The sequence below is a fragment of the Lacerta agilis genome, chromosome 7, assembly GCF_009819535.1.
Source record: "Lacerta agilis isolate rLacAgi1 chromosome 7, rLacAgi1.pri, whole genome shotgun sequence".
In the NCBI taxonomy this organism is placed as follows: Eukaryota; Metazoa; Chordata; class Lepidosauria; order Squamata; family Lacertidae; genus Lacerta; species Lacerta agilis.
The window spans coordinates 11222629-11236864 of record NC_046318.1 but is presented as its reverse complement, the minus strand read 5'-3'; the positions used below and the strand labels follow the sequence as shown (position 1 = coordinate 11236864).

General features: G+C 45.5%; 1 protein-coding gene across 1 annotated transcript in view; it reads left to right on the top strand.

Annotated features, from left to right (window-relative positions):
* Positions 1-14236, top strand: part of ANKH (ANKH inorganic pyrophosphate transport regulator) — a 123782-nt gene that overhangs the window by 97136 nt on the left and 12410 nt on the right. The window contains exons 7-8 of the mRNA XM_033154377.1: positions 1426-1518; positions 4464-4559. Coding sequence (XP_033010268.1) covers positions 1426-1518; positions 4464-4559 — 189 coding nt within the window. The remainder of the gene's footprint in view (positions 1-1425; positions 1519-4463; positions 4560-14236) is intronic.

Sequence of the window (14236 nt, the reverse complement as noted above, 5' to 3'; positions counted from 1 at the left end):
TTATACCGCAAATGCAATTGTAAATCAATTAGATTTTGTTGATTATTTCTGCTAAGCACAATGCAGGCGCTCTTTTTGCTTGTGTGTAAGCAAGCAGGTGGGACACGGGTGGCGCTGTGGTCTAAACCACTGAGCCTTGGGCTTGCCGATCAGAAGGTTGGCGGTTCGAATCCCCACGACGGGGTGAGCTCCCATTGCTCGGTCCCAGCTCCTGCCAACCTAGCAGCCCAAAAGCACGTCCAAAAGTGCAAGTAGATAAATAGGTACCACTCCGGCGGGAAGGTAAACGGCGTTTCCGTGTGCTGCTCTGGTTCGGCAGAAGCGGCTTAGTCATGCTGCCCACATGACCCAGAAAAACTGTCTGCAAATAAATGCCAGCTCCCTCGGCCTGTGAAGCGAGATGAGCGCCGCAACCCCAGAGTCGTTTGTGATTGGACTTAACTGTCAGGGGTCCCTTTATCTTTACCTTTAAGCAAGCAGGTATGGGGCAGTGTGGCCATACCGCTAGGCTGTGCCCCCTCATGTTCAAGACCATTATCACTTTTAGAGTTTGAGGACATTGGTTTGAAGCAGGGGCGGAACTGCTTCATATTTGGGAATGCTTCCTCTTCGCTTTACAGGCCTAACTGCATAGCACCCCATTTTGGATGAGATTGCTTCTTCCTGCTTCAGAACTTCATCCTCAAATTCGTGGAGGACTTTAACCTCAGGGATAGTGATGTGCCAGAGGGGGCGGAGCTTACAGCGCTCTCTCCCCGCCCTTTCTCGCATATTTAACTCACCCGCAGACACACCCACCCCTCACATCTGAACAGGTCTCTACTTGCTTTTGTTTTTAATTGGCGCGTTTCATTTCTGTGACACAGTTGTGTAAACCACTTGGAACCAGCTTAGGTGAAGGGCGGTATAGAAGTGTTTTAAACAAACAAATAGCTTTAACCAGGCTTTGCAAGCCATTTAATGATGCTGGTTGAAAACTTTGGTTTGAAGCTAACCATGGTTAACCACGTAATCTTGGTGAAGACAGAGAGCTGAGCTAAAAATTGTCTTAAATAGTTTCCCTCTTTCTTCTGGTTTTAGGATTAATATCTACATGTAATACTGAGAAGAGCTCAGCCTATTCCTTTTTTTAATAAACCAACCCTCTCTATTAACATTTTTTCACATACGAAGGAAATGCTTCATATTTCATTCAGTCTTAAGATGGCATACCAAGACCATTATTATTTTATCATGGAAAGGGAACAATAAACAAAGAAGAAACAAGAGAGTGTGTGTGTTCATAAGCTAGTTTTTTTGTCTCTACTGTGCAGGAACCATTTGCTTGCTTGACCATCTAAAATGTTACTGGTATAACTCATAGGATTATGTGAATCTTGAACGAGTCTTTCCTGTAATGTTCTCTCCCCCCCCCCTCTGCCATAGGCGGTGGCAATTCTGACAGCTACATATCCAGTGGGGCACATGCCATATGGCTGGTTGACAGAAATTCGAGCTGTTTATCCTGCTTTTGACAAGGTGAGCTTGTTTTCTTTGATGAGAGCAAACCCTTCACTTCTCTTTCAGATGCATCCTTGCCAAGTGTCAGTTTTATAAGTGTGTGAAGTGTATAGAAAATGAGTCACATTCCTAGTTTCTAGGAAACTTCAAGGTAGTATTGTTGTTGCTGTTATGCTGTGCAATGCTACACTTCTTCGATTCTATAGAATACTGTTGATGAGTTCACTCATCTATCTATCTGTAAGTTCAGCATCTCCATCTCTTGGGCCTGTTGGATTTCTGCAAAGGCCAGGAGATGAGGTCCTCCAGCTGGCTTCTTTCTGCAGGGAGAATTATCACAGGGAACTGCTTGCCAGTGGGAGTTGGAAAGCACAATTCAGGGGGCAGCCCCATGCTGGAAGCAGTGTGCAACTCCAAACAGATGTGACTTGCATGTGTCATCACAGGTGGTTCCGCTGCACAGGGCACTGAGCCGAGGGGGTAGAAAATCCAGAAGATGCATAATTGAGAAGATCCATTAGGGGGCACCAAATTTTGGGCTTGCATGAGGCACCGAAACATTACTTGGATGTGAAAGCCCCTGGATGTGTGCTCTGAAAGTGGGGACGCAGGTGGCGCTGTGGTCTAAACCACTGAGCCTCTTGGGCTTACCGATCAGAAGGTTGGCGGTTTGAATTCCCGCAATGGAGTGAGCTCCTATTGCTCTGTCCCAGCTCCTGCCAACCTAGCAGTTTGAAAGCACACCAGCGCAAGTAGATAAATAGGTACCGCTGCGGCGGGAAGGTAAACGGTGTGTCCGTGCACTCTCGTTTCCATCCTGGAATTCTGTTGCGCCAGAAGCGGTTTGGTCATGCTGGCCACATGACCCGGAAAGCTGTCTGTGGACAAACGCAGGCTCCTCCCTCAGCCTGAAAACGAGATGAGCGCCGCAACCCCACAGTCACCTTTGACTGGACTTAACCTTCCAGGGGTCCTTTACTTTTACCTTTACCTTGCTCTGAAAGTACAACTCCAGAAGCTTCCGGTAATTGTGGGGCATTTCAGGACACACACCCAGTTTATGCCAGGAGCCCACCACCTATCCATAATCAAATTTCAGCACGGCCAGTTCCCTGTGCTAATTAAGAATATCCCCCAGGAATCTCTTTGATGTCATCGGGAGCATCAGTGTCCCACTGTGCATGGGAAGCCCAAAAAACATTGCGCTAGTCTCAACCTGGCAGAAGTTTGGATGAAGAACAGGTTGGAGGTGGTCCTTCAACTCTTTGCTCTCCAGCTCCAAGCTGTTTCCTTCGTCCTTAATGCCCTGATTGGCATGCATCTCTCCCTGCCTCCATACCTCCATTATGTCCCCGAATGCTAACACCTCCACTTACATAAGCCAACCACGAGCGATTGAGATTCCCCTGTTGTGTTCCTTGGGCATCGGCAAGGAACATGCCCGTGGTTGCTTAAGGGTCAGAAAGCCAACTTTCAATAAGGAAGTGTCTCACAGGACCCAGAGCATACATTTAAAGCAAAGGGTTTCACATATCCCTGCAAAGGATCCTGGGAGCTGTAGTTTGTTAAGGGTGCTGAGAAGATTATTTGGGGAGAACAATGTGCTTTTCAACGTATGCTGTGTATGCAGCCTTTATATACCCATTGCTCCCTCTTTTTTCCTAATCTATGAGACTCATTGTTTGGATGAGAAGAACGAGGAAGTGGTGAGTAAGGAAGATTTCAGTAGCGCACTTGAAATTTCTTACTCCTTCTATGCCTTTTAGCTGTAGTTCTTCATTGACAGATCCTGTTGAAGATTCCACGACTTCAGCTGCATTCTGCTTTTTGCTGTTTACAGAAACTACATCTGCACATGTAGATTGAGGGTGGGCTCTGGGGTTCGATGTTTGCATAGTGATACGTGGAATCTCCGGGCAGGAGAGAACATTGAATTCCTTAACTTGTGTACAGATCATTAGAGTGAAAAGGAACCAGGTGTCCGGGGGCTGTTTCTGTAGGTTGTTTCCTTTGCTAATTGGGAATGTAATGACTCAGGAGCTGCCACAGTGATTTGGATCAGCTTGTACCAAGCTGTATTCCTGGAGCAATATATTTATTTAAACAGGAAAGAAAAGAGAAGAAACAAGCTTGCAGTGTGATCAGCATCTGCAGTAGCATCTTCCTGCTTCTGACCACAAGGATTGCTTGTTTAAACTCCCGTTAAGAGCTAGGAAGTTCAAATTTTGGACAAACAGAGCAGGTTAATGAACTCTGAGCCAATGTGCACTGTGGTTGTTGACATGGAAATATATCTTGCCGTCCCTTGTAAAAATCCTGTTTAGAAGCTGTACCCATTTGACTACGACCAACCAAACCACAAGTCTACTGGGTCTGTATTATTGTTTATGGCACTGCAAAAACCCAAGCTTGCACTTTAATATCGAAAATGCAAGCCTCATTTGCTTGTCGCTTGCCAAATGCCTGTAATGTGGCCCACAGCTGAGATCCAGAGACCTGCACGTGTGTAGGTTCCTCGATGTGGACTGGCAAATGCAAGCATATAAGATGCCTTTCATTTAAATTCCCCGTAATTGTAGAGCTCTGCAAGTTACCGACAGAGCAGCATCGCTGGATTGTGGCCAGTATCTGCAACAATCAGAATTGCAGCCGGGTTTTTCCTCCACTCCTTCGTGCTACGAACACAGTATCATTTGGGGACCACGTTATTCATTCTGTAGGCAAAAGCCAGCTAATGAGATGCTCCTAGTTTATTGCCTAGGAAAGCTGATGCTCCAGGAAACCAGCTGTTTTCTATGATTCACACCACAACCCTCTGCATGCTTATACAGAAGTAAACCCCACTGAAATTAATATATCTTAGCCGCATGAAAGTGGGTTTCAGATTGCAGCCTCATTGCTGCTTTTTGCCGCTTGTCTAGAAGGCTAATGCCTGTTTTTCTCTCTCTCCTTTTTCACCCTAGAATAACCCCAGCAATAAATTGGTGAATACCAGCAGCACCGTCACAGCAACACATATCAAGAAGTTCACTTTTGTCTGCATGGCCCTATCTTTAACGGTAAGGCGTCAATCACCGCATCACTGTTCCTTTTGATTAATGTACTAATGCTTTTTAAAAATCTCACTTTCCCTCCCAAGAGCTCAGAGCGACACACAGTGTCCCCTTTCCCTCCACCCCCTGGTTTTGCCCTCGCAACAAACCTGTGAGGTAGGCAAGACTGCTTCATAGCCTTATCAGGATTTGAACCCAGGTCCCTCCTGATCCAGCATCCTAACCATTATATCACCCTGGCTGAAGTGAAATGAAATATTGGGCTTTGAAGCACGGGGCCACCGAGCTTTGGGTTCATTACCTTGTGGTGCTGAAACAGGCCTTTCACTGGGGGAAATAGCAAAAGGTTCATTTCCACCTATGTGTGTGAGAGAAATTGTGTGTACATCTGGCATTAGGTATAACGTAGAGGCTGAGTGCGAACTATGAGCAACAAAGCTCATATTTCACCTCAAACCCGCGCTCACCGAGTAGCCTTGGGCATGCCATCATCTCCATGCCACAGCCTCCTCTGCAGGGTGGAGACAGTAATACTGACCCGCCTTTAAAGAGCGGTTGTAAAGATTACGAAGATCATCTGTGCAAAGCACTTTGAGCACTGAAGAGGCACTTACAAACTCCTCGGTATTATTGCGAGCGCTCGCAAATGTTATGGATTGCTTTGTCCCGGGACTGGAGTAAGTCAACTCCTTAAAAACAGAGGGTGTTAATGTGTGGACAGGAGCGGTACTATAGTTCGGGGTTTCGATCTGGCAGCTGCCACGCATTCTTTGCTCTCCCGGCGCTAGAAAAGGTGGTTGCGTAAGAACTTGCAGCGGCGGAGCTGAATCACTTGACGATTATCTGCTGACTTGGTCTGGTTCAGTCATTACTCACCTCCCTGTTTGTTCTTGCTCACTGCGGAGTCACCTGACGGCGTTTGCAGAGGGGAGAGCGTATTTTCTGGGTGTCAACGAGGGAGCTGGACATGCCTGGAAGAAACCAGTACAGATAGAAACAGCTCCTCTTTGAAGGCCCGGTTTTGGTTGTGGTGGCAATTTTCCTGCCCCAGAGAGAGGAATTTCCTGCAATAAGATGCAGCGGCCATGCCTGCTGGGTGTTGACTGTTTATGCCCTGCTTGCAGGCTTCCCATAGTCATCTGGTTGACCCCTGTAGGAAACAACTTGCTACCCTTCATAGGCCTTTGGTCCATAATGTGTGGCAAACAAAACAAGTTATGGGTAGAGGACCGCCTCCCCCCATATGAACCTACTTGGACCCTACAATCATCATCTGAGGCCTTTCTTCATGTGCCTCTTCCACAAGAGGTCTGGAGGGTGGCAACACGAGAAGGGCCTTTTCTGCAGTGGCTCCCCATTTGCGTGTTCAGACCTTTTAACCTCACCCCAAAATAAATTCAGACATGACTCAAATTTTGGTTTGGTTTTTGGCAGAATTTAGGCCACAACTTTATTGATTACAGCAAGTGATGGGTTGCATAGGCTCTGGTTCGACTAGCTCCCTGCCCCGCAGGTAGCGCTGACCCAGGGTTCCAGCATAGGTCAGCCAAGGGTGAACACCTGGATAGCGGAAAGCCGGGTACATGCTCTATCCGCCACCAAAATGTCCACCTGGCCAAACCATCGAGTCCCTGAATTCCTTTAACGGAATACCCTTCACATGGGGATGGCGAGAGCATTCTCCCATCCCTATCACCTGAACCAGAACCTATCCGCAACCATACAAGTTGTGACGATTTGCTACGCGGCAGGTGAAACCCAAATGGCAACAGCCAATCAGCCTAGTGGGGAAAATTCCTGCCATGCCCCTGTCCCAACGACAGACGACGGCAAAGCAAGGTCAAGCGCACAAGCCCTAAAAGTAGGGAGAGGTGGGTGGGTGTTCTGATGCACGCACCTAAAGAGGAAGCTTTGGGTCACGTGCATGGGTCTTTATAAATCCCTTGATCCGTTTAGCTTGTGTCCCATTGGCCAGATTGAATCCTGCATCGAGGGACCTACTGATTGGGTGTTGTGGCTGTCAATCACTCCCACCCACAACACAGGGATTTGGTTGCCAGGTCTCACCACAATACATGCCCTCTTTAAGGGAGGACCCGATGTGTGGAATGCTCTCCTAAGGGAGGCTCGCCTATCACTTTCATTATACAGCTTTAGGTGCCCCCCATGCCACCAGTGCCGGATTTACGCGTAAGCTAAACAAGCTATAGCTTAGGGCCCCACTCTCTTGGGGGCCCCCAAAAAAAATTTAAAGGGGGGAAAAAACGGGATGTACACTTAAAATATAAGATAAAAAAACAAAATAAAACCTACATACAGTTAGAGCTTAATAATTATTTCACTATTAATATACTTATTCTTAATTGTATTTCACTAATAATATACTTATTCTTAATTGTATTTCAGTTCAACAATTACTTTGATAAAATACATATTTTGTTTTGTGCAAATGGCTTTAGATACCTATTTGGTCCTTAAATTACCATATAGCATATATTCAACACAAAAAAAACAGCAACCATTTGTTGTTGACGAAGGACAGCTGGACATATACAGGGCCCCATTACCTTCAGTAGCTTAGGGCCTCATCAAACCTAAATCCGGCCTTGTGTGCCACCACAAATCTTCACATTTAACAGTCATGCATAGCTGTCAACTTTTCCCTTTTTTTTAAAAGGGAAATTCCCTTATTCTGAATAGGATTCCTCGCAAGAAAAGGGAAAAGTTGACAGCTATGAGTCATGTGAAGAAAATTGCCATAGCACTCCTAATAGTGAACTCTGTTGGAGAGTGCTGACAGGATTGTAGCCAGTAAGAAAGAAGTTGGGGGGGGGGGCGGCAAGCATTGACATGCTCAGGAGAACTCCAAGGTTTGCAAAAAGCACATTAAAAGCAACAACCCCCTAAGCAGAAACAGTCAAATGAGGACTGAGCATGCTTAGTCTCTATGCCTAGAATGCCCGTGTTGCGTTTCATGTAGCTTATAAAATAATCCTGTTAGTGGGGGGCATCATCGACTGGCTAACTGGATCTTTGAATATAAGCCATGAGCGTTTGACACCTTAGGCTGTCGCTACAAAGGCTGGGTGATTTATAAAAATAAATTTTAGAAGTCACTTGCCCTGGCTTGGACTGAAACAAACAGTGCTGTGAAAAGCAGAGCTTGGGAAATGTAAGCACTCCTGTTCAGCATCATCAATTCATCAAGCTTCCCAGGAGAGGTAGAGATTGGGGTTTGAAGCCGTAATTAGCGATACTGCTTTGCACTAAGAAATCAAGGCATTCACATGTATGCCTTATGAGAAGGGTTTCTTACGCAAGGAGTTTCATTTAAGGGCTGTAAAGACCTCAGGCAGATAAGGCACAGCTGTCGAGACTTAAGGATGAGTGAAGGGCCCATCTAATTAATCAGATTAATGAGACTCTTGATTGAGAACAAGCACCAACTTACCCTGAGCAAACTATTATTTTTAGAAGCCAAGCTCTGTATGCAGCTGAACCATAGAAGATTAATGGTGCCAAAAAGTGTCTTTAAATGAGAGATTTGAGTTATACTGCCACACTCATAGAACAATTACATCGTCTAAAAAAGCAAGTATTTATAGTGTGGATTTGCTTCTTAAATCACTCCGAGGGTCCCTTTTTTCATACTTATCAACTGTTGCAAGTCCCCCTAGGAAAAAGAAAAAACCAGTAGGGATAGATTTAAAGACATGCTAAACTCTCAAAGCTGAAATTGTTGGAACTTAAACCTGCTTAACTCTGACTGGGTCGCATCCTGAGATTTGTTTTTCAGTGGAAGAGCAAGTGCATAAGACCTTGGGTTTAATTTCCAGCATCTTCAGGCAATACAAAGCTCAATGGATAAAACGGGGTGACTCTGCAGCACTTGCTAAGATGTGAAAACACAAGAATCGATCTATTCAGAGCCTTTGGGAATTTGAATGCTGATTGCTAGCAGGGAGGAAACAGGAAGAGAGAGAATCTTCTGGTCTGTAAATAAGGATAGCTAACCTTGATTCATTGTTCTAAATGCTAGGACTCTTAGAATGAATGCAGTCTTTGCCACCCAAGTGTAGGCACACTCAAACACACATAAACATCCTGCTTCTGTTGCTTCTAACCACCGGAGGAGCCGATTTCTCTCACACTGAGCAATCTAGCTTCCAGACATTGTTAGTCACACAATTCATATATTTAATAGGAAAATCAGTATCTTCTAATATTTAAGGGATGAAGACAGTGAAATTCTTCTATACATAATAATATATCCCCCACCAAACTTTTTAAACATTATAGTTCTTTTTTAAAATATGATGATTATTATTTTTAAATACGATTTTTAAATTAAATTTTCTGTTTTACAATTTCAGATGAACATACTTAAAATACCAATGACTTCCCTTCTTCTCTTTCCATGGCTCATTTTACATATCTTATATCTGCATATTTTACAAAAACTATACCAATCATTTTTTCATTATTACATCCATCAGGGCTTATTTACACTGCTGAATTTATCTTAATGCTGCCAGCATTTTTTTTAAAAAAAGTTAGAGTCCATATGTCTGTTCTGATTGTTTTATTATAGTGTGGCCCACCCATTTGCAGGGTGTGGTAAGCCAGAATATGGTTTATTGTGGCTGTGCAAACCTGGTGTCTACTGGAGAAGAGCTCTCCTTCTCTCCGGGCTTTTTATTTTTGGGGGATTTTTTTTGTTAGCACGGCAGCTAAGCCAAGGTTGGACTTAGCCGTATCCAAGCCCAGGAAATCTGTAACCACAGGACAAACCATGGGTGTAGAACATGGTTAAGGAGGAGAGACTTTGACCACCACCCCAGGTTCAAATGGTATGTCTTGCCTTAGCTTACCATGTTGTGTTAACCTAAGAAGCAAAGCAGATGCACTTTCCTTGGGACCCTTGGCTTAGTGCGACATGGAAACATGTCCAACAGGTGCAGTTCAAGCACATTCAACCCCATTTAGGAGATGGGAGGGAAGGCAGCTCACTTGACTGCACTTGAGTGCAAACCAGCATTTTTGTTAAAAAGGGACGCGGGTGGCGCTGTGATCTAAACCAGGGGCCAGCAAACTTTTCCAGCAGGGGGCCGGTCCACTGTCCCTCAGACCTTGTTGGGGGGCGGACGGACTGTATTTTGAAAAGGAACAAAAAAAGACGAATTCCTATGCCCCACAAAAAACCCAGAGATGTATTTTAAATAAAAGGGCACATTCTACTCATGTAAAAACACACTGATTCCTGGACCATCCACGGGGCGGATTTAGAAGGCGATTGGGCCAGATCTGGCCCCTTGGCCTTAGTTTGCCTACCCATGATCTAAACCACTGAGCCTCTTGGACTTGCTGATCAGAAGGTCGGTGGTTTGAATCCCCACAACGGGGTGAGTCCCAGCTCCTGCCAACCTTGCAGTTCGAAAGCATGCCAGGTACTTTCGAATAGGCACCGCTGCGGCGGGAAGGTAAATGTTGTTTCCGTGTGCTCTGGTTTCCGTCACGGTGTTCCGTTGCGCCAGAAGCGGTTTAGTCATGCTGGCCACATGACCTGGAAAGCTGTCTGCGGACAAACGCCGACTCCTTCGGCCTGAAAGCGAGATGAGTGCCACAACCCCATAGTCACCTTTGACTGGACTTAACCATCCAGAGGTCTTTTACCTTTTACCTTTTGTTAAAGGTACCCCAGAACTAGGTCTGGGAAATAGGGATTGCCCCTGGAAAATAGCGGCAGATATGGATGTCTCCATCACTGTGACACCTCTGCTTTTCTGTTTCCTTCTGCTGCTTGGCTAATAAATGCACATTGCTTTTTGGTGGCAATGCAATCATCATGGTGCTTTCTGCGAGCCCACCTCTCAGTTTAGCATGTTGCAACGTAAATGCTTTTTGGATAATTTCCAGACACCTGCCAAGTGAAGAAAGGAGGGTGCAGGCAACCTACACTTTCCATCTGCAGTGGCAGGTCCCTGCCGTAGGTCCACAGGAAAGCTTGCAGAGTAGTTACTTGGCATTGCTTTGCTCTTGTTCCGAATGTGTCTTGGAGCCCAGCTGATTTGCACTGCCACACATTATCAGTTCAGTCCTATTAGTGGCATGCTTCTTAACACATATTGCAGAGGGTTAACCAGTATTTACTTCACTGGGTTCGTCCGACTTACCATGTAGTTGTGCCCCCTTCGCCAGTTTTAACTACTGTTCTGATAGAATTTGCTTAAAGCTGCAGGGGGAAAGTGGCATCGTTACGCAGGTTAATTCGGTCTTAATTTGCATTTCTTCTGCCGCGCATTTTCTGCAGCCTGCAGCGCAAGTTGCCCGTTTTGCTGCTGAGCAAACTGAATGCAAAGAGCGGCCCATTAAGGGGCAAATGAAGTTCTGCATCATTACTAGAATGCTGATGTTCTATAAAAGACACACAGAACCATTTCCTCTTGCTTCTCATTCCTACTGACATCTAAACAAAGGGGGAGGAAAGCAGTTGGGTAGTAAGGGGTTTCTCCCTCCTTCCTGGATGTGGGATAAAGAGGAAAAGCACAGATTTGTATTGGGTTGGAGAAGGGAGACACTAGAAGGGGATATGTGCAAAGGCCCTTTGCAAACATACAAATAGTTGGAGATTTCCCCCCTGGGGTTTTGACTACTGCAGCTGCCAAAGATGAGGAGTCAAGCTGTGGTTTTGCCTCAGCTCCTTCATCCACATGGATCCTGGCTTTGGATCCTGGCTACCGAGAACCACACGCAGTGCTCTAGGAAGCTGGTGGGTTTTTAAAAAAAGATAACTTAAGGCAGTGATGGCGAACCTTTTAGAGACCGAGTGCCCAAACCGCAACCTAAAACCCACTTATTTATCACAAAGTGCCCGTATATCTCATTTTTTTCTGTGCATTTCACATTTCTTCTTATGACTGCTCTTGTAATAAATAATCCTTCATGAAAGTTATTGCATTCATTCTTCATGAAATTATCTTTCCATTGATATATAATTTTATGGTATAACTCGGTGCTTTTTCTCTCCGTTCAGTTCCTTTCTCTCTTAAGCCCCTTCTGTTTATTCATTTATTGCATTTGCATTCATTTATTGCATTTGCATACCGCGCTTCATGTGCAGGTCTCAGGGCAGTTCACAGCATAAAAAATACAAGATAAGAAACACAAAATACATAAAGAAAACAAGAACAAACCCATAACCCTCCTCCCTTCCAATACTTATTCCATATGTAAACATCTACATTCACAAGATGAAAGGGTAAACACAAACCACATTACCCGAAAAGGGTCAACTTCCGCCTGCCAACAATTAAGCATAATTAAGCACCTGTTTATTGCAAAATGCAACCTGCACAAGCGTGTTTACATGCACCCCTCTCAGTCCCAAAGGAAGTCGGCTGGCTGAAGTCCCGTTGACCCACCCCTCAGATACTCTTTATAATGGGAAGCAAGCCTCCAGAGAGGAAGCCCATCCCTCACACCCCAGTGTCTCCCACCATGTCGCTCTTAATTCCCTGGCCTATACCTCGCCCCCTTTGAGTCCCTGCCTGCTTTCCCTCCTCCTTATTCTGCACACCCTTACTCGGGAGTAAACCTCGGCGATGCTTCCTTCCCGAGAAAGCGTGGGAGGTTTCAAAGGCCCCCGCATGCAAAAAGATCACCTCCTGTCTTGAAATTATTATTATTATTATTATTATTATTATTATTATTATTATTATGAGCTCAAGTCACCTCCCTTTGTCAGGGGAGACCACCGCTTAGACGACAATGACCCTCTCTCTTTACCCTAACCTTAACCCAGCCCTCCTCTCCTCCTCACTCCTCCCCTACACCCGGCACCAGGGCTGCAGGATTTGGACGTGCACATGAGCCCTCCTCCTCCTCCTCCTCCTACCACCTCCCGCACGGTGGGGCGACTGTGCGCATGCCCACAGAGAGGGCTCTGAGTCCCGTCTCTGGAACGCGTGCCATAGGTTCGCCACCACTGACTTAGGGGGAAAGGTCTGTAGGCCAGTGGCAGACGTCTTGATCTGCATGCATATGGGAGCAGGTTCAATCCCCAGCATCTCTAGGTAGGGCTAGGTAGCCATTCTACCTAAAATCCCGAAGAGTCACTGCACAGAATACTGCGCTAGATGAGCCAGTGGGCTGACCCTGTAACAGGTGGCTGTGGGAATATGTTTTTAAAGGTGCTTCTGCACCTGTTTGTTTGGGTTTACTTTAGGTGTCCTTCCGCCTTAGGTAGGAAGGACAAAGGATTTAGCAGGGAGTTTTGCTGCTTGGATCCCTCCGCGCTTGGGCGAAGCGCGCCAATTTGGCCAATGCAACGGTCAGCAGTTAGTTTTCCCGCCCAAAAGCTAGCACAGTAACAAGGTTGTGATTGGTTATTGTAATGGTTATGACGATGTTTGAGTCTTCGATAAATAGCCTCCGCTCTCTGTAGCAAGTGTGGAAAACGCGCGAGACAAGCCAGAGAGAACATCGGTGCGTGGCAAGCCAAGAGAGAAACCTAAACCAGCCGCACAGAGCAGTTGAGAGCTTCTTCACCAGACTGCAGTCTCTTTGCAGTTATTTCATTTTATTTAAAAATGTTCTTTTGGCCGTCTTAAGTTTTGGCCGCTATCTAGTTTAGTTTAACTTCTTCTCCGGAGACCTCCGGAATCTTCGGAACCTCCAGACGCCTGCAGAAAACTCTCAGAAACTACAGAAACCTTCAGAACTCACAACAGAAACCTTCAGATCATAGCCAGCGGACCTTTTCACGGCGCAGTGGGAGCGGGAACTCCAGAATTACTGGTCGTCCATCTGCTGGCTATCCCCACAGGTGGCTTCCTATGTTCCTTCCTCATTCTGATCCTGAAGAGCTATTATTAGAAAGAAACAGGACCGGGCAGAACAATATCTGCTGGAGATCTTTGTGACGCTCCATTTGATCTAGATGTACACATTGGCAGGGCAGGTTTGTGTGCCGGACAGTTTGCCCCTGAGATTCTGCACCTCTTAGCATCTCCAGTTCTGCATATTCCGTCCTTTGTTCATGAAAGTGCCAGGTGTGTTTTTATATCTGATCAGGTTCGCCCTTTGGAGATGGAAGCAAGTTGATCAGCCCTGTCTTTTCCTGTCCCCTGCCTTTTTGAAGCTGAACGAATTAATGAGCGTTTTATTGCAAAACGCACGGTGGGAAAAGTTCAATCCCTCTCTTTGTACCGGATTCAATTTGTGGACCTGTGTGGCTATTATATTTCTGAACGTGGCTTTTAAAGACAGCACGGATAACATTTTTGGCCCTCAATCTCTGAACCAGAAAGTGGAGGACATGTTTGAGGCAAACTAACTTTTAAGTCCTCTTCTGCCAGGCAATTGACCCACCTGGAAGACGTCCACAATCTCATTTGTGTCTGCCAACTCCCAAATGTTCCTAAATTCTCTGCTTTAGAGTTTTATGGCCAATTCTCCGGAGTTTGCTCACTATAAAAGGAGCGGCAGTTAAACAGTGTGAAATATTTTAGGTATTCTAACATCATTTTTTAAAAATTATTGCCTGTGTTTAGAATAAACTTGCAAATACAGGAGAGAGTATATGTTTTCCTTCATATTGCATGCATAATGCAATGAGGAAAGTTATCCATTGTGCTTATATAAGGAAGGAACAGGGGACCATTTTGGGAGCTGTGTTTGTACAA